Below are 18,798 nucleotides of genomic sequence, written 5' to 3'. Positions count from 1 at the left end.
GTCTCTATTTCCAAATGTTCCCTAGGAACGCAGCAGTAAAATCAAAGTTGCAGGGCACTGAGTAACTAGAAATGGGACACACAATTTCTAACTTAGATACCTGAACAAGAACAAATAAGATAATGTATGTACTGGTTATAGACAGAAAGTTAAAATGAGAACATAAAATGCTTTATTTTTGGTTTTTATCATCTTCCATTCATACCTTTTAAAGTGTATCCATGTCATGAATGTTTCCAAGTGATGAACCCAGTTAAACTGATCAGCAGCCCTCAGTTATCTGCAACATTATTTTACACACACACACACACACACACACACACACACATACATACACTCATGCTAACCAATAAAAGATAATTGCACTTTATAAATTACCTCCTCTAAGGCATTCCACAGTTCCTCATCTGTGTGCTCATTAAAGGGATCCAGGTTTTTCCTCATTGTTCCCGTGAACAAAACAGGCTCCTAAATGTCCAAAAGAGTGAATATCATTACTGTTGTCTCTTCTCACTTTATTCCAGTGTTCACTTTCAGTCTAGAATTAAACTATGAAAACAAAGCAAAGCAAAACAAAACCAAAAAACCAATATTCACTAGAATCATTGATTAAGGTTGCAAATGCCTGTTTATAAAACAACACCTCTACAAATTTCCCATTGAACACACCGGGCTCCACATGTCTTCCAGACCACGGAACACTAACAAAAGCAACAATTGCAGGGTGCCCTCTTAAGAAAAGGAAGAAGCAAAAGGGAAGTCTGGTTTTTACAAAAGGTTCCTGGGTAATATCTGTAGAAACCGGAAATATAAGGACATACGTATTTGAGGAACGTTACATCAATGGAACTACTGAAATTATCAATTCTGGATGATGCTGGAAAATACCAACCAACCACATGATTAACTGAAGTTTATGCTTCAAAGAAAAACTGGCATTTTCTCCATTAGTAAAATAGTCTTCTGTATCAGGGATCTCTCTGTGTGTCCAAATGGGATATTCTGTCCTTGGTCCAAAGGGGACATGAACTAATGAGGCCAGTGGCACCTCTGCTCATGAAGAGATCATCTCTGATGTGGCATTAGCTAATGTCTACGTATCAGGTTCTGTCTCTCAGAACCTCATTATTAATGACAAGGGTAAGGTGACCTGAAACCCACTGTGAATCACATCACGTCATAACATTATTTTAATTTAAATAGTTCTTCTATTCATCTGCTTTAGGAGGACCCACAATTAAACTGCTCTTAAAATACATGCCTCCTTCTGAGTTTCAAGAAAGAATCTTGTCCCTAAGCTTCTATAGACTGTAAATGTTTCCTTCTGGCTCAAGCCACTCAGGACACAAGGACATGAACAGCAAAGAGCCCAACTGGCTACTTTCAGCAAAGATGGCAGAACCACGAGGTGTGCAGATGTGGGAAGCAGAGAAGCCCTGGCTCTTCCACAGGTGCCAGAGAACTGCTCCAGGAAACCACAGACTCAAGTGTGTCCCAGCCTGGGGGCTGGACCTCTAACACATGAGAAGTGTCATTCACCATCTCAGTTCTAAGAGGGAGAAGTGGACACAGAAGGTCAATGGTTTGCCACCTAAAAACAGGCATCCCTAGACAAAATACGAAAATTGAAGACATTAAAATAGGCGTTTTATTCGCACAAAGTTGATTAAGTGACTAATATCCCCCCAAAGCACTGAAAAACCACAGGTCAAAACCATGTTGCAAAATGACTACTGAATTGAACAGAAAAGTCCCAGGTGCTTTGTTTAAGGTTTTGCCTAAAACCAACAAATTTAAGACTTAAGACTGAATAACCATCTACACAGGAATGGGAATCTCTTGTCAGGGGTATAAGCATAATTCTATTGACTTCAGATGATGAACAAAACAAAACAAAACAAACCTTGGTCAATACCAACTTAGAGAGATTCCAACACGCAGAACTCCATCCAATTGTTCACACAAGGTTCACAGAAACAAAGTGGCCAGGGGCAAGGGGGCAGCTATCTCCCCTTCCTCTCTCTCCTCCCACTTCCCCACAAGGGTCCACACTGACAATGACATCCCAATCAGGACCGTATACTGAGAGGCTCTCAGGATGGGTAGACAGAGGGGCTGGAAGAACATAGGTTCAGAAGCAGTGCGAGCCGCGCAGAGAAGAGGGAGGAGGTCTCTGCTTTATCAATGACCTGGATAATGTTTTCCTTCAGGTCCCTCCCATAGAGCAAAGTCACATCCACCAACACGTCCATGGTTTGATCCTCGTGGCTTTTTACAAAGAACCCTTTTGAGAGATGATATCTAAGCTGATGTATGAAAAAACTGCTTTGCTTTATGTAGTCTGACTTTCCTTTCTTTGTTAAAAGGATGGGAAGGGGCCTAGTATTAGCGATCTAGGAATAGTGGTTTGGTGGCTCAGGAGAAATGCACACGAATACATCAGTGAAGTCCAAGCCCCTATTCCTTCATCAGGGCCCTGTGCACATCCCCTCCCTCACCTTCTCCCCTTTAGGAATCCCCTTGAATTGGATGAGTCCCTCCAAAGATCAGGGACTAACACGAAGTCCTTCCAGCTCCAGGAGTTGTTCACTCCGAGCCCCTGACCATCAGTGCCCTATGCTGTGTTCTGAACTCCGACCTTAGGCACACCGGCCCCAGGGAGGTTTGCTCTCCTCATCAAGTCACTGCTGACTGGCATAAAACCACAGAAGTGACATTCAAAATCTTCCCACTGAGACAGGGGTCCCCACTTAAATCTATACTGTCAATTGAAATGGAAAATTTATCACTCACGTTCATTTAGGCAGGAGAAAATAGTTGAGCAAATAAGAACATTTTTCATTATGACATGCCAAATACTTTTCACTAAGTAAAGTTTCAATCAAAACTTGTTGAATGAGAAGAATGATTTACTAAAACATTAAGTGATTGAAGCTGTATTTTTCTTTAAAACCAGCAGGCAATTTGTTCAGTGTCTATTTTACTACACCAGCGTGTTTTATGTATGGTGTTGGTTTCTGCTCATTCTACTTTCATCCACCTGCCAAAGAAGAAACCATTATATTATCTTCCAAAGGTAATAAAGTGCTCATAGCAGACACATATTGCAAGAGTAGATAAGGGTCGAATTAATTATCACTTCTGATAGATATTATTATTTAACATGTCTACCTTTGTGCAATAAAATTAATAAACTAATCTTATAAATAAGTGTTGTAAAAACGTTTGCAGGCAGAACATTCAGCGTGGGGATTTATGGGAGGACACACAATTTATTAGCCTAAGCATATTTTTTGTGATGGTACATATGTAAACCTCATTTAACAAGAGTTTTACTTTAACCCCTACAGTTAGCTGGTGTGGTTCAGTTAGGAAAACAATTGCTGTTGTTCAATGTAATAATTTAAATGGAGGACCAGCATCAAACCTGTTTTTCATAACCGTTTTGAAAGTTCACACATTTTATTTGTGCTTTGAGCCACATTCAGTAGTTAATTTTCCCTCTATTACTAACATAACACAAATCATAATGGATAAGTGTCCCAGAAGTGGCCACTCTGCATCAAAACTTTTAGGGCAGTAACTGATAACCCCTTGACAGAACTCTCACCAGACCTATCCTATGTATTGACTGGGAGACGGGCCTCACTTATCCCAAGAAACTCTCCCCACTCACCTTCAGACACTTAAGAAGACCTGAGACCAAGACAAAAACTGCTACAAACTAGCAAGGTGAAGCACAACTTTACCCTGATCTCTTTGGGTCACCAACTAGGCAAATTCATCTATGACTGCTGCTTCGCCAGTGTCCTCACAGCTGCAACTGTTTCATGTTAGAATCCGGAGGACCTTTGTTGAGGGCTGCACCTCTCCTGGTCTCAAAAACCAAGGAGTCACCTGAAGTCACTTTAAGTCTTAGTTCCCTCCCCTGACTTTTTTTTTTTAATCCTGTAGCCTCAGAATGAAGTGATCATCATCCATTTTCAGAAGAAAAGAACATTGTTAGTCAACAAAGGAAGAAGAATTTAAGTCCTGTAAAGTCTTCTTTAAATACAAAAAGGTCACCAGCTCCAGGGAGCAGTTCCACTGGCTCTAATGAAGACTTCACTGTGCAGAAAACAAAGGTCGACTGCATTAGGCTGGGATCCAATTGTATTTCTTTACTAGGAACAGCATACCTTTTCTCTTTGAGTTTTGTTCTCAGAAAGAAAAAGCGGGTGGGGGAGAGAAGAAAGAAAGAAAAAGAAAGCCAGGTAATCCAAAAGAAGTCTTAAAGAGACATTGCTCTGCTTACCCTGTTCCACCTACTAAAGAAAACTGGGAGAAAAGAACTACCAAAATAGCAGAGTGGACTGCTTCAAAAATACCTGGCTATTGTTCTGAAACAAATAAAAAAAATCTATTCAATGTAAAAGAGAAAATCTGTCTGATCATGATACAGATGATAGCTGTTGATGTGCGCCAACCCTCAGGGTGTGATCATAAACGCTGAATTTGCATGGAATTATTCTGCAATTGAAAACATTTTTTCTTTGTGCCCACAGGATAGGGGCTCTAGGTTTTGAAATCCATTCTTCCAGATGCTTTCTGATAAGCAGTCTATTCCCGGAAAACAGCCCCACCTTGGGGTTCTCTTTGGGGAGTGCATTAACCATTTCGAATCCATAGCACTAACGCTACTCTTCCGCAACCTACTCTAGGGGATGTTTCCATGGGTGGTTTGCTTATTTCTGCAATTTTGAACACACATGGAGGAGTCCCTTCATAAAGACACAGTGTTGGTTTTTTTAAGTGACTCTAGGTTGGCCCCTGGCTCTGTATGGGCCACCATACATCACCATTCCTGTGCCCCTACCCAGGTCCTGAACCCCTAATTCAGAATTGCTCATGGCTGGGTCCAAAAGGAGAAAGGAGGACCCTGAACCAACAGCGAAAGGGAAATGCACAAGAGAGAGACAACTGGGAGCTGGGAGTTTGCTGCTCTGGGGTTGGGGTGGGGATGGGTGGCAACAAGAGGCAACACTGTGCCCTTTAACTGTGTCCCCTCCAAACTTCTAAGTTCCTCACCAGGGGTGTTGCAACACTAGCAACCCCACCTTGAGCTTGTTTGCGGGGAAGAGGGCCATATGATCTCTGCACTGCAAAACCCAGTGGCCTTCAAGTCACCTTGACAACAGGTTTTCTCAGAGTGTCAAACATTTTTATTCTCCTTATTGCCTTTTAAAAAAATTTAATTCAATTTTTTACATAAACAGAGCACACCATTTGTGCAATCATAACCGTACATAGGGAAATAATGTCCGTCTCATTCCACTATGTCCCCACCCCACCTTCAGCTTTGCTCCATGTTGATTCACTTTGACTAAGGTCTGGGGAAATCCCTTTCAGTGGTGAAAAGCCATGCAGTTGGTAGAATATCTGGTGAGATGTCATTCAGTTCAACAAACACTTATTGAAAAAAAAAATTTTCTAGAGTCTGATAGACCTGAGTTTTGATTCTACTCTTTATAAGTCATTGGCCTCATGGTAAATACTGAACCTCTCCAAGCCTTGGTTTTTCTTCCTGGGACATGGGGCTTGCCCCGCCTACCCTGTGGGGCTGCCCTGAGACGTGGTAGCCTATAGGAGGCTTCTCACAAGGGGCAGCAAGAGCCTGGCCAAGCAGGGCAGAAGAGAGGGGCACAGCTTTTTAAAACTGCAGGTGCGACCAATGGATCATGAAATCAATTTTGTGCCTCGTGATCATCATTTTGTCTTTTATACAAACTAGAATAGAACGGATATAATAGAAAATATCAGAGCGCAGGGCACAGAGTGATAATGTTTTATGAGATTTTTGTTCCCGGGCACGTGTGTGTGCAGGAGTTTAAACACGGGCCTGCACTGGGATCAGGATGCAGGGAGATTCCTCCAGGGGACCCGGGTCTCCGTAGCTTTTCAGCAGTGTGGGAGAGGCTCAGATGCTGAGGAGCTCCTGGAGTTCGCCTGGAATCCTGGCGCTGCCACTTCCTGGTTGAGCAAGTTAAGCTCTCTGTGACTCAGTTTTCAAATCTGTCACATGAGGGTGACAATAGAATTGTTGGGAGGATTAAGTGAGAGGTGGTGGGGAAAGAAGTTAAAACAAGTGAAGGATTTCACAAAGGTGAGGAATTATTAGTCCTGAGTAACTTGTCTGGGGTGGCGACAAGCACCGGAGCCCAGGAAACAGGAGAAGCAGCCTCTGTCCTCAGAAGGAGAAAACAGCAAGGAATGTGGGCCATAGCCTGGGGGTGCGGGGTGGTTTGCAAAGGGTGACTGGGGTACAAAGCAGGGATCAGAAGCCAGAAAACAAAACAAAGAGATGGCTTCACCGTTTGTTCTTCTTGAGAAAAACAATAGATTTCCCTCTCGGGCTTAATCCCAGGGCCATCTAACATATACACTTTCTCTTTCCGTGCTTGTCTAAGTTTTTCTGCTGCTTTGCTATTTACAGTTAAATAATTTGGTTTAAAGAAAATCACCAAGGATTATAAAAACATAAACAGAAATTAGGGAGCCAACTCATTCCAGAATATTCTACCAGTTTTAATTAAGTAGTGATCATCCCTAAATGGCCAGTGTTGTTCCCTGGGCCACCTACATTTTTGCATGCAGTCAAATCTTCATGATGAATCTGTTAGGCAGTCACTACTAGACACAGCTTAAGGACAAGGACACTAAGGCTGAGTGACTTCATCCAGGTCCCACATTGTAGGAGGCAGAGAGGGATAAAAATGTGGGTCCTATAGATCCTTGTCCACACTCTGAAGCAGTGGATCCTTGCTGCCCTCTGATTGGCTTCCTGGGACGCCATACTCACTACAACTATGTTTCTTCTATCAACCAACATTGCACCTTGGAGACAAAGTAAGATAAAGGTAAAATATAAAGGATCTGTGTTTACAATGCTTGGTGATCATGATCTACATGGATACAAAGCGTAGCACTGTTTTGTAAGTATTCTCTCTGGAATAGACACACAGAACATTTGCACAAAAGGAGGGTGGGAACTCATGGAATAGAACCAAGACCTGGTGATGTCAAGGTGTATTTAGTCTTTGCTCAGATGTGCTTCCAAAACATTCCCAGCAGAGCCAAGAATCATCTAACGCTATTTCTTTATTTAGAGTTCTTTTATGTACACAAGCATACAACCATTTCTTATTAAGAAGCATTAAAAGTAATGTAGGGCACGTTTCTAGATCCTTTCATCCAAGGATATGAAAGGACTTGGCAGACACACCCCTCATCTCTGCTAAATAAATTTCCTTTGGCCCATTTCTGAGATGGGTACAAACAAAAGACATAACTTGGGAATTTAAATTTTCATTTCTACTGTAACCATGAAGTCATGATTAAAATCTCTAGATGGAATCTTGTGTGCCAGAAAATCTCCTCCATTTTTTTTCTGAAAGGATTATCTTTTTTTTTTCAAAAGGGTTATCTTATTTTCAAAAAAATCCGGGGAAAACACACAAAACATGAAATGACACAAAACATGAAACACACCTTAACTGTATACTTTATACTTTAAAAAAAAATAACTATATACTTTAAAAAAAGTATATAGTTTTGTGTAATTATACAGTCGTCACCACCATCCATTCATGGGCCTTTTTCCATCTCACAAAACTAAGCCCTGTAATTCCATGTCCTGTCTTCCCTCAGCCCTAACAACTGCCACTCCACTCTGTTTCCATGAACCCAGCTGCTCATAGTGCCTTGTACTCTAGACCCATCCAGAACTCTGTGACTGGCTCATCCCACTCAGCACAATGTCTTCAAAACATATCCGTGTTGGAGCATGAGTCAAAGTGGCCTAATTTTTTTTAATGCCGAACAATTTTCCATTGTTCATATAAATCATTTTTAATCCATTTATCTGTAGACAGACACTTGGGGTTTTTTCCAGTGTAGGCTGCTCTGAAAACAGCCATACCAACAACATCTGAAGACCCTGCTTTCAATTCTTAGACCATCTGGTGACTCTACTTGCAATTCTGGGAGGAGACTTGGGCTGTTTTCCACAGGGGTTATAGCGTTTTACATTCCCACCCTAGCGCCCAGTGTTCCCATTTCTCTATATCCTCACCAACACATGGTGATGGATATATGTGGATTTTAGAGTGGTCACTGTGAGGTGGTATCACATCGTGGTTCTGAGGTGGACACCTTGATCTCCAAATTACTGGAAGTAATTTCTAATTATTTCAGAAGTGGATGGTAGGTTATAAGTGTGGTCTGTCATAAGATCTAAGTCCACATTCTCCCTCCCTTGGGGACCCAGGTTCTCTGTTTCCTAATCAACAAGTACTCTTTATCTACACATCCAGAAAGCATATTTGCCGGGCCCTTTTTCTTTTGTCTCTGTATTTCTTATCTCAGGAGCAAGTGTGCATGTGTGTGGGTACCTCAGCTCCCCTTGACAACAGTATGCTTGCAGAAAAAAAAAAACCCAAATTAGAACCCCTAGAACACTCCCTGAAAGTTTTCCACTAAGAAGCAGAAGAAAATAAAACAAAATCAGAGCCCAGGAAGACATGGCAATTCAACCCTCTGCCATCATGGCGATGAGGCCCTGGGTTGGCCTGAGGCACACTATACACGATGAATGCCCTCATGACTGCTCTTAGAGGTGCTGCCAGTAGCTGCCTGGTAAGGAAACAAAGGTGCAGAGGGATGCAATTCTGTTGAGAGCCACAGCCAAAGGGGCCCCAGCAAACTTCCAGCTGCCAGCAAACTTCCAGCTGCTGGCTGATGATTGGCTCACAGTGGCCCCAGCAACATCTAGCTGATTGGCTCCTCTGCGGTGATGTTCATTGGGCTGTTTCCCTGCCCTTCAAGCTGCCGGCTGATGATTGGCTCACAGTGGCCCCAGCAACATCTAGCTGATTGGCTCCTCTGCGGTCATGTTCATTGGGCTGTTTCCCTGCCCTTCAGACTGCCAGCTGATGATTGGCTCACAGTGGCCCCAGCAACATCTAGCTGATTGGCTCCTCTGCGGTCATGTTCATTGGGCTGTTTCCCTGCCCTTCAGACTACGGAACTGCTCATTGGGGGACTTCTTTGGCTCCGCCCACGTGACCTTGCCAATCGGCCTCAAGAGCAGAAGGATTGTGGGAGGTGGTGGTTGGTGTGTGGAGAGGCTTGTGGAAGCCAGTGGTGGCAGTTGGGCTCTGAGGGTTTTTCCTGAGGAGCTGTTTTGTTTGGCGTTTGTAGTTTTAAAAATAAAGTTTGTTTCTTTTGACAAGTAGCTCCTGAATTGTGCCCAGCCAGACTGCGGCACAATTCCTTTGCCCAGCCTTCCTCCTGATTCTGTACGGCCTCCCCAAACAAAACCACTTATGAATGCCTAGATTCTAAAAATGTCTGAAAGATGTGACTCTCACGGCTCCAGAGTTTAACCAGGGTCCTCCATGGAGATAATCACCCCTGAAAGGGTAGCTTTACTCCCTACAGCAAATCCCCTCATTAAGACACTTACAGTCCATGTTTCCATATAGGAACCTCTCGAGAGCTGAACAGACCATTTGCTATTCTGTTCTCAGAACTATGTAGTTATCAGTGGATAAAACTAGCACCCAGGGAAGCTGAATCCAGAATCTGAGTAAGGTATTATTGAATCAGTTTTTCCCCCTCTTCCTCCCTCCCCCCACCACCCCTATATGCATGCACACACACACACACAAGAAAACAACAACAAGATCAGATCAACTCTGATATCTGATGAAAATTCTTATTCAGGGCTGGGATTATAGCTCAGTTGCTAGAGTACTTGCCTAGGACACACAAGGCCCTGGGCTCAATCCCCAACACCACCACCACAAAAAGAAAATACCTATTCAAAATATGCTCTACTGAGGGAAAGAATCAGTCTTTTCATCCCATTTCTTAAAAAGCAATGAAATTAAAAGCAATTAAGCTCAGGCGCCCTTCTGGAAGGCACGCGTGAGAATGCTCTGACTTGCATACCTGAGGTATGATGGACATCTTCTTCCTTAAATCATGAAGTCCAATTTCAGTTGTCAAGATCTTATCGATCCAAATTTTTCCTTCAGGTTCTGACAATCTAAAAAGGGCCGAGATGAGGGAACTCTTCCCAGCTCCTGTTCTTCCCACAATTCCAACCTACAGAAAGATCCAGGAAGGGGGAGGACATTTAATAATAGGCAGCTCACCTGGAAGAACACTCTGGTTGCCGAAGGTGAATTAGAGAGTTCTATACAGAACATCGTCCGAAAGCTTCTCGACCTCGGCACGGTCCACATTTTGGGATTGATAAATCTTCATGGTGGACACAGTACCCCTGGATGCTTATCAGTACCCCTAGTCTGAACCTACTGGATACCAGCAGCAGCACCGAATTGTAAGACCCAAAAACGTCACACATTGACAAATGTCCCCTGGGGGCCCAACTGCCCCTTGTCAGGATCCATTGGTCTACATAAGAGTTAAAATCAGCCATCCGTCTGCTGTCTGGGAAGACCCAAGGCATGTAGAAAAGTCAGCTCTTGAACGCTTTGATTCCTAGGTCTAGAGATTTTGAATCTTGAGAATTTCTTGGATAACTTCACAGAGATGTTAACAACTTAAGTCAGAAGCATTATATATAAACAAGTATTAGTTTTCCCAGAGTCCTATCGTTTAAGACAGATTATTCTTTGGCGGAGAACATAAATCAATGCAGATGCTAAATATCTGGTTACACTTGTTTAAAATGTCTTAAAATATTCGTCAGTCTTGGGTTTTAAGAGAACGTAACCAGTAGCCAAAACAAGCAACAATGAGATCAACACCCACACCATCAATAATATTTGCTATTTACATGGGGCCTTTCATCTGGGCAATTTCAGAAAGCATTTTACAAATCAATTAATACTCATAACTGCCCCTTGAAAAAGAGTCCTCTCAAGTGATCATTCCTCTTATTAAAGCCAAAGTAGAGAGAAATGAAGTGCATGGACAATAAGATCAAAGAATCAATATACTACAGGCAAAAAGCTGGTCAGGAATCAAACTATAAGGTAACAACTAGCTTGAACCTGTAAACAAAAAAAATGGCCTTTTTACCAATGAGATTGCTCAACTGCAAATTCCTTGGTGAGAGCTTCTAAAAAATGATATCATCCTTATTTAAAAATTTGGAATCAATGAAGAAAATAAGACATGTCTTCAATCACTGGTAAATTAATTCATTTAAAATAAGTAAGTTAATTACATTTAAAATATACTGCTTCAAACAGAGAGGAATTAAACTTTCCTGCACACTGACTACGTGCTGGGGACTTTACGCATCATCTTATTTTAATTCATTCAAATAAAACTTATTCTATAAAATTGATAAAGGCATCAAGATTAAATGTCAGAAAAGTGGCTTCATCTAATTAAAATAAGCTTTGGAGGGCCATTACCTACTTTATGGGAAATCCTAATTTTGGCACTGGCGGGCAGGGGTGCTGGGGATTGAACCCAGCGACACCACTGAGTTACGATCCCAGCTCTTATTTACTTTGAGACACTGTCTCCCTACAATGCCCAGACTGGCCTCAAACTTACCTTAGCCTCCTAAGTCACTAGGATAACAGGAACTACTTCAGCTGGTGAAATCCTAATTTATATTTTATGGATGAACTAACTTCTCAGCTGCTTTCTGCACGCATGTATGTATGCCCCAGGGTATACACACGTGGTTTGTGTTTGCTTCTGTCTTCTCAGGGTGTCCTCTCGTATAAATCAGCCCACATGAGGACACAGACAGATATCACATTGGAGAGCTCTGTGGACACCCAGAAGCCATCAGCTCCCTGGGAAACGGACCCATCTCTGTAAACTCAAAGAAAACTTGGCTCTAGCTATTTCTCTCTGCCATTCAAAGTCATCGAAAGTATAGTCTGAAAGATTTTCACAGGAAACCTCTGGGTCTGACTGGATGCTAGGAGAATGTCCCTAGCATCAGTAAGTTGGTGTTCATCCCACTAAATGAACATGTTGAGATGCTTTTGCTTTAATTGCTTTGTAACTGCCCGGTTGTGCTTTCTCAGCCAGGCCAGGGTTGGTCTCTGTCAACTGCATCAACATATGAAATGTCTGTATTTGGACTTTTCTGCATACATCAAACTCAGCATGATCAATACCCAGTGCCTCACTTAAAAGAGCCGCTGTTTCTAGTCTCCCTTCTGCAATCTCCTGACTTCTCTCCCAGGTATCCACCTTACTTCCAACTTCCTCCAAAGACAGCCTGGCATCAAGCCCTGAAGAGTTAAGATCTGTGCCTTGATTTGACCCTTCAGTTAAAGTCCCTTAGCCATTGCCTACACTCAGGAATGCGGCTAGAATCCCTCCACCCACCGACACACAGTGCTGGGGATGGAACCCAGGGCCTCTCCCATATCAGGCAAGTGCTCTACTACTAAGCTACCCCTCAGCCCTGCATTACCTTTTAAATATTAAAACAAACTTTTCCTAATTATAGTCAGTGCAAATGAACATGAAAAGTACTAGCCAGAGCCCAGGACTCTGACAGAAGCATTCTTCATGTGTGAGTCCAACTGTGTGTGTGTTCTTAAAGTTACAAAATCACGTTTAAACCAAGTGAGATTAATATAAACATGTTGTTGATCCCTATTTAAGAGTCACATAATATTAAAGCATATGTGATCATTTATTTAATAAATCTACTCTTTCTAGATGTTCAGGCTGTATCCAATGTTTTGCTATTATAAATAACCTCATGTTAAATATTCTTGAAGCTAAATCTTTGAAAATAACTAATTATTTCCTGAAGATGAATTCCTTAGACGTGGAACTTCTGAGCAACAGGTACGAACACTTTCAAAGGAGGCTGTTTAGCACTGCCAAGCTACCCTCCAGCAACAGGATCCTAATCTGTACCGTCTCTGGCTCCCTGCTCACTCACCAGCCTGGGTGTTGTAACTCTGTTTTAATGGACCTTAGTTCGATTCCCTGAGTGGCATCATTTTCCCCATTAACATCTTGCTAGGAGCACAGGACAGCTGCTGGCTTCCAGTCTCCTGCCGGGGTCTTCTCGCTGGGATCCTGGGCACTCAATTCTCAGCCTCAGCCTCTGAAGCACAGCTCTTGTTCCTTACTTCACACTGGAAACTTCCTCTACAAACATTCCCAACCAACCTTCCCATCTCAGCGATGTGACAGCTTCCCTAGGGGAACCGGGTGCTTGAGGCCTGAACCTGAAAATGTGCGCTATACACCCAGTAGTTCCCTCCACTGTGTACCCTGCAGGTGCCTCATTCATAATTTGTGTGGAACCACAGCCTTGTGCTCAGCTCATGGTGGTGCCCCCACCTAAATTCTTTCTCAAGCATTTCCACCTGCTCAAATCCTAGCCACGGGCACCCCAGTTTATTTCAAATGGCTCATTCCATAAAAATTCTACCTGTCCCCTCTGTGGACATGTCCCACAACAAAAGATGTCATATTACCCTTTCCTAAACTCTGTGACTCCTCCCATCTCATGGAGCCCTCATTCATACAGGACTCTGCCTCTTCCACTGGACTGTATGTGCTGAGGACAGAATCGATATTGGATTTACCTTCATACATTTGTTTACCTGTGATGGCCTGCAAAAAGTAGCAATCCCACAGAGCTGAGAGATTAACTCAGGCTTGAGAAATGTAGGCAATCATCACCATATTGTTCAGGTAAATGATCAGCTGCTCAGAGAAGATGGACACAGCCAATGAGCCCTATAAACAGGATGGCAAATGGCCAGCCCCTTGCTTTCACAGGAAGACAAGTCATGCATTGTAAGTGGTTAAGTTCACCTTATACCCCAGGAGAATGACGGCTACCTCTGATCAAGTACTGACCACATGGCTCTCTGGGCCAGGTATTTTCCTGAGGTGAGCTCCTATTATTTGCATTTTGCAAAAGAGAAAATGGAAAGTTAAAGAATCTGTCTGAAATAATTGAACCTGTAAGTGGTGGAGCAGGACTAGAACCCAGTTCTGTTTGCCTCTTGCCCGTTGTGCTGAGGGCCTCCCTGTCACTTAGGAGACCGTGGGGAAGGTGTGGCCACATAGAGACCCTGTGGCTAGGCATGGAGAGCATGCTGCAGATGCCAGTGCGTAATGCAGGGGTTGTACAAGAATTTTGTTCACTCTGAGCAGATCACAGTTGGTGACAGAAGAAACCTGCAAGTGAGGGACAGGCATGGGTCACCCAAGAAAAAGGACAGATTAGATCTAGTGTTCTACGGGACAGAGAGACTTTTTTCATAACATCAGGTTATGAAAGGAACTTAAATGCCTGAGCTGGTGCAGAGACAGAGACAGCTATGTAGGGATGGCTAAACAGCAGATGAAAATAGTCTGCAACAGAAGACAGGTTCTACTGGAAAGATGCAAATAAACACATAAACTTAGGACCACACAGTATTAACTATAAGGTAAACTCATGGTTTATATTATAGAAAAGTTAAAAACAAAAACAAGCAAACAAAAAAACCCCTGTAAGGTATTAAGAGGGACCAGAGCCCTCCAGAGTCACATGTTTAGTCCCAAGGGGCAATCCAGGAGCTCAACTTCATGCTGATGAAGTTTCCTGGAAATCGTGGGTTATTGGTCACAAAAAAAAATCGCTGTGGGGGACAGAGGACTTCACCGGAGAGTCTCCTGCAAAGGCAACTCTGACAGAGCTGGGTCACCTTTGTGATTATGTTGCTAACAAGTTCCCAGAAGATGCAGGTGCTGCTGGAGCAGCCAGGGCCAGAGAGCAGAGGGGAAATGCAGCCCAGGGCTCCCGGGAGGCGGGCTCTCTGAGAAAACATTATGTAAAAAAGGAGAAAATGTAGGAAACTCATATTTTTGCACATTATAGCAAGGTCTAGTACACATCTGTAAAAATGTATTATCCAAGTAATAGCTCTGAGCAAGAAAAAAATAACAAACCCAATTCAATCTACCTCTAGAGCTGGAAAATGCTTTAAAATGGCCCAGTACTCTCAAATGATCAAATCAACCACAAAATCACCTAAATGAAAAATGCAGCCAGTGTTTAGAATCGAACCAGGAAGCCTAAGGTGGTGTTTACCTCATTTTTGTTCTTTATTTTTACTTGCTATTTCTTCCATGAATTAAAAACCTGCTTAGTATCGATTATGTTTTCCCATTTACTAGAACTTCCAGGAATCTCGGAAGAGGAGACCACTGAAAGGGAATAAAGCACCATTTCTGCTGTGTTAGCATGGTCCCATGTCCTCGCCTGAAACGGTGACTCTGTCAATCAAGTCCAACACCAAGGGGGTGGCCTGCCATCCCAGGGGCCCAGGGGCTGGGCACAGGTGTGGCAGAGTTGAAACCTAGCTGGACACAGGCAGAGTAAAAGCATTCCCTGATGACACTGTCTGCCTGCAATCTCTAAAGACACAGATGGAGCTAAGATGACACTGGGTGGACCAAGGCACATGCCGAAAGTTATTGTTGATACCACAATGCGGTCTTCAAATTTAATTTACCCTCAAACATTTTAGCATCTCAGGTGATCCTATCATTTGGGGGCTCAAGATCAAGGAATACAAATCTGGGGATATGCATTGTTTTCTAACTTGTAAAGCAGAGGTTCTTCAGTAATTCCAATTTTGTGGCTTCGAGGGACATTTAAGATGTATGCAAACAATGAAAATTACGTTTGCAACATTCAGATCTGATAAACGCACCGTGTGCGAGTAAGCAAACATCCTTACAGTCTTGCCAGGAACGGATTGAGAGACTGGCTTTCATCATAGCTGTAGCTCATGTTCCCTACACAGCTGTCCTCACTGCCTTTGGACTTACAAGGAAGCCGTGGAAATAATTAGGAGCCTGCTTTTGCCAATTGACTTACTGAAGCTGTTCCCTGGGTACCCTTTGGGCACTACTAAGTTGTACATTTATTCTTTCATGTCACAAGGGCATCACTCATTAAAATCAAACCTGTGATTAGGCCATTAAATGGGCCTGTGGTGGAAAGAGTTTAGAAGGGGCAGCTCCTAAAGTATTTAACACTCCAGGGGCTGGGGTGCAGCTCGGTGGTAGAGTGCTTGCCTAGCATGTGCAAAGCCCTGGGCTCAAGCCCTAGTATTGTAATAGGGGAAATGTACTAAACGATCCCATCTAGGGAATGGGCTGTTCACAGGGTTGCCTTGTGAGTGGGTTTTGTCCCAGGGGTCCGTCCTACCTGCACATTATGCTCCCAGACAGCTGTCCTCAGCACCCACCACATGCCCTGCAGAATGCCATTTAATGGGACACAGGAATATTCCCTAATCTTAAGAAGACATTCCCCTGTGCACATACATCATATTTTGCATACCCATTCACCAGTTGATGGACACTCTCACCCTTTTTGTGAATAAAGCTGCTGTGAACATGGGTGGACCACAAGTGCCATCTTCAAGTATCTAGAACATGATGTGAAAGAACAGACTCACAGAGGCAGAGGTTTTAGCTGACTCTGAAAATGAGGAGACTTTCTGCAGCCAGACAGCAGCTGGTATGCTGGGAGATGGAAGGACAGGTCCTTTGGGAGAACAGGGGACACCCAGAGTATGGGGGTGTGTGCATGCTAGGGGTCAAGGCAGGAGGGTCAGGTGGGGAAAGAGCTCCTACTGCCTGTTTTGCTCTGGTCTAGTCCTTGCAGGAGCCTGCCCTAGTTCTGCCAAGGGAATGAAAGGACATTGGTGGCAGGTGTAGTTGCGGGTAGAACCAATCCACACACCTCCCTGCAGTCTCCCCAGTCCCTCCAGGACTTCCCTTTCTTGACTCTGAGTGAGTCTCTGGGCCCTTTACTGCCTAGAGCATGAGGCTCTGGTTTCTGAGCCCCAGGGTTGTGGCTTCTGGGTGTTTCTCTGGTGGCTGAGAAGTAGCCACACAGCTCCAGTGGGAGCAGGCCTGGGTCTGGGGCCTGTGAGGGTTAAAGGAGCCCTCCAGGCCGGGAGCCCATGTGGTGGGAGGCCAGGGAGCAAAGGAAAGCACAGGTTGGATGAAGGAAAGGAAGGAAAAGAAAAGGGACAAAGGACAACACAGGAAGGGCTGGACGGAGGCTGCTGCGGTGACAGAGAGGAAAGCACCAGGAAGTGATGGGAAGTAGACACGGAAGCCCTGGAGACAAAGAGCCAAGGTTGAGTTTCCAGGTGTCAAATACAGTATCCCAAGTCCGGTTAGGTCCCAGGCCTGGCGCTCAGGGCCCAACACCGCCAGGAGGCAGCTCACCGCAGGAAGAAGGAAATGCTGGTTTCCAGGGAAGACTTATCTATTGTCACTGATCTAATTTTTTCCAAGAGGAACCAAATGTCCTCCACAGTCCTAGAGCAAGACAACAAGCAGACACGGAACTAAATCTTTAGCTGATTTGCTAACAAAGATGGTTTAAACGGACCTTTTCTCTCGACTTAATGAGAGCCGTCAGGTGCTTTAACACCAGAGGCCCATCTAGACTGTAGGTGAAGTTGAGGTTGTCGAAGACAATCACGCCTTCCTGGGGCCAGGTGGGTGGTGGGCGCTTCTGGTATTCCCAAGGCGCTTCTTTTTCTAGATCCGTGTATTCAATCACCCGCTCCACTGAGATCATCTGAAAGAGACATGGCGTCCACACGGGTTAGGTGCAGGGGTTCATTGATGGGTGCTAAGGGGTGGTGAGGGAATGCTTGCGATTTCCACGCGCAGGTCAAGGAGAATGTGGGTCTCAACACCCATCAAGACTGACGAGGATCCACAGTCTTCGTCCCCACGATGGCCCCTTCCTTCCCTTAAGCTGCTTCCCTCAACACAGACGAAATAAAAGGCATTTTTAAAAACGCTGTTAGGGACCCTAGTCTTTTGCTATAGAACAGCCACTGGCTGTAGATGAGTTAAATCAGATAGTCATCAAAACTCATCATAATAATCAAGCAAAATTGAAATATTCCATGTTCACTGGAGAAGGTAGAACTGTGTAGAAAAGGAAGTCACTTACAGGTGGAATGAGCCCTCCTAAACAACCCCACCCTGGTTCCCTACCAGGAAGGAATATCAGCGGCCCCAAGGCCTCCTGCCTTCTGCTCATCGCCTAGGAGAAGAAATGCTAGGACTGGGTGTGGGGAGTGGGGAGACCTATTAATTAAATAAACAACCTCAAAATACCAAATTTTTTCTTTTACAGAGAATGAGAAATCACCCATTAAGAAACAAAAATAAACAGGCCCCTAAGAAATTAGCTTATATCCTCTCTAGGATTTCAGAACTTCCCTCCTACAGAGACATTTATTGCATTTGAGGACAGCTTGTGATGAATATAAAACCTGCTGACATAGCATACATGAGACTGAGAAAAAGATGTATATATTTTATTTTACATTAACTTTAAACAGATGGAGGAAGGATCTGAAAAAACTCTGTTAGCTCCGATGTAAAAATAACAGTTTTAATATTTTACATAAGAATGGCTTTTATGCTATTTAATGGCAAGAAGACTTGAAAAGGCCAAGAACGTTCAGATAAACATTACCATATTCTCCACTTCGGCGCTTTGTCTAACAGACCACTGGAACATCCCCATGAGCGTCAGGGCATAGGACAAGGCCAGGCCAACCTGCCCTGCATCCAAAGCTACGTGAGAGGAAGCAGGGAATAACATCAGTCTCATCTATAATCACACCTGGCTCCTTCTGCCAGGTTACCAACAGAACCCAACAAGTTGCAGATAATGATAGTAACCATGATGCTTTTACCAGCTGTTGGTCGAGATCATAATACACCTTTAAAAACCCATGAGGAATTTTATAA

General features: G+C 43.7%; 1 protein-coding gene across 2 annotated transcripts in view; it reads right to left on the bottom strand.

Annotated features, from left to right (window-relative positions):
• The window catches only part of Abcc4 (ATP binding cassette subfamily C member 4 (PEL blood group)), a 230,178-nt gene that overhangs the window by 27,678 nt on the left and 183,702 nt on the right, over positions 1-18,798 (bottom strand). For both annotated transcript variants that reach the window (XM_026399756.2, XM_026399766.2), the window contains 4 exons: positions 18,521-18,621; positions 17,414-17,605; positions 9,991-10,146; positions 379-468 (listed from right to left, as the gene is read on the bottom strand). In XM_026399756.2, the coding sequence (XP_026255541.2) occupies positions 379-468; positions 9,991-10,146; positions 17,414-17,605; positions 18,521-18,621 (539 nt within the window). The remainder of the gene's footprint in view (positions 1-378; positions 469-9,990; positions 10,147-17,413; positions 17,606-18,520; positions 18,622-18,798) is intronic.

This window comes from Urocitellus parryii, chromosome 2, assembly GCF_045843805.1.
Source record: "Urocitellus parryii isolate mUroPar1 chromosome 2, mUroPar1.hap1, whole genome shotgun sequence".
In the NCBI taxonomy this organism is placed as follows: domain Eukaryota; kingdom Metazoa; phylum Chordata; class Mammalia; order Rodentia; family Sciuridae; genus Urocitellus; species Urocitellus parryii.
Note: the sequence above shows the minus strand (reverse complement) of the source record. Positions and strands in the feature narration are given on the sequence as shown.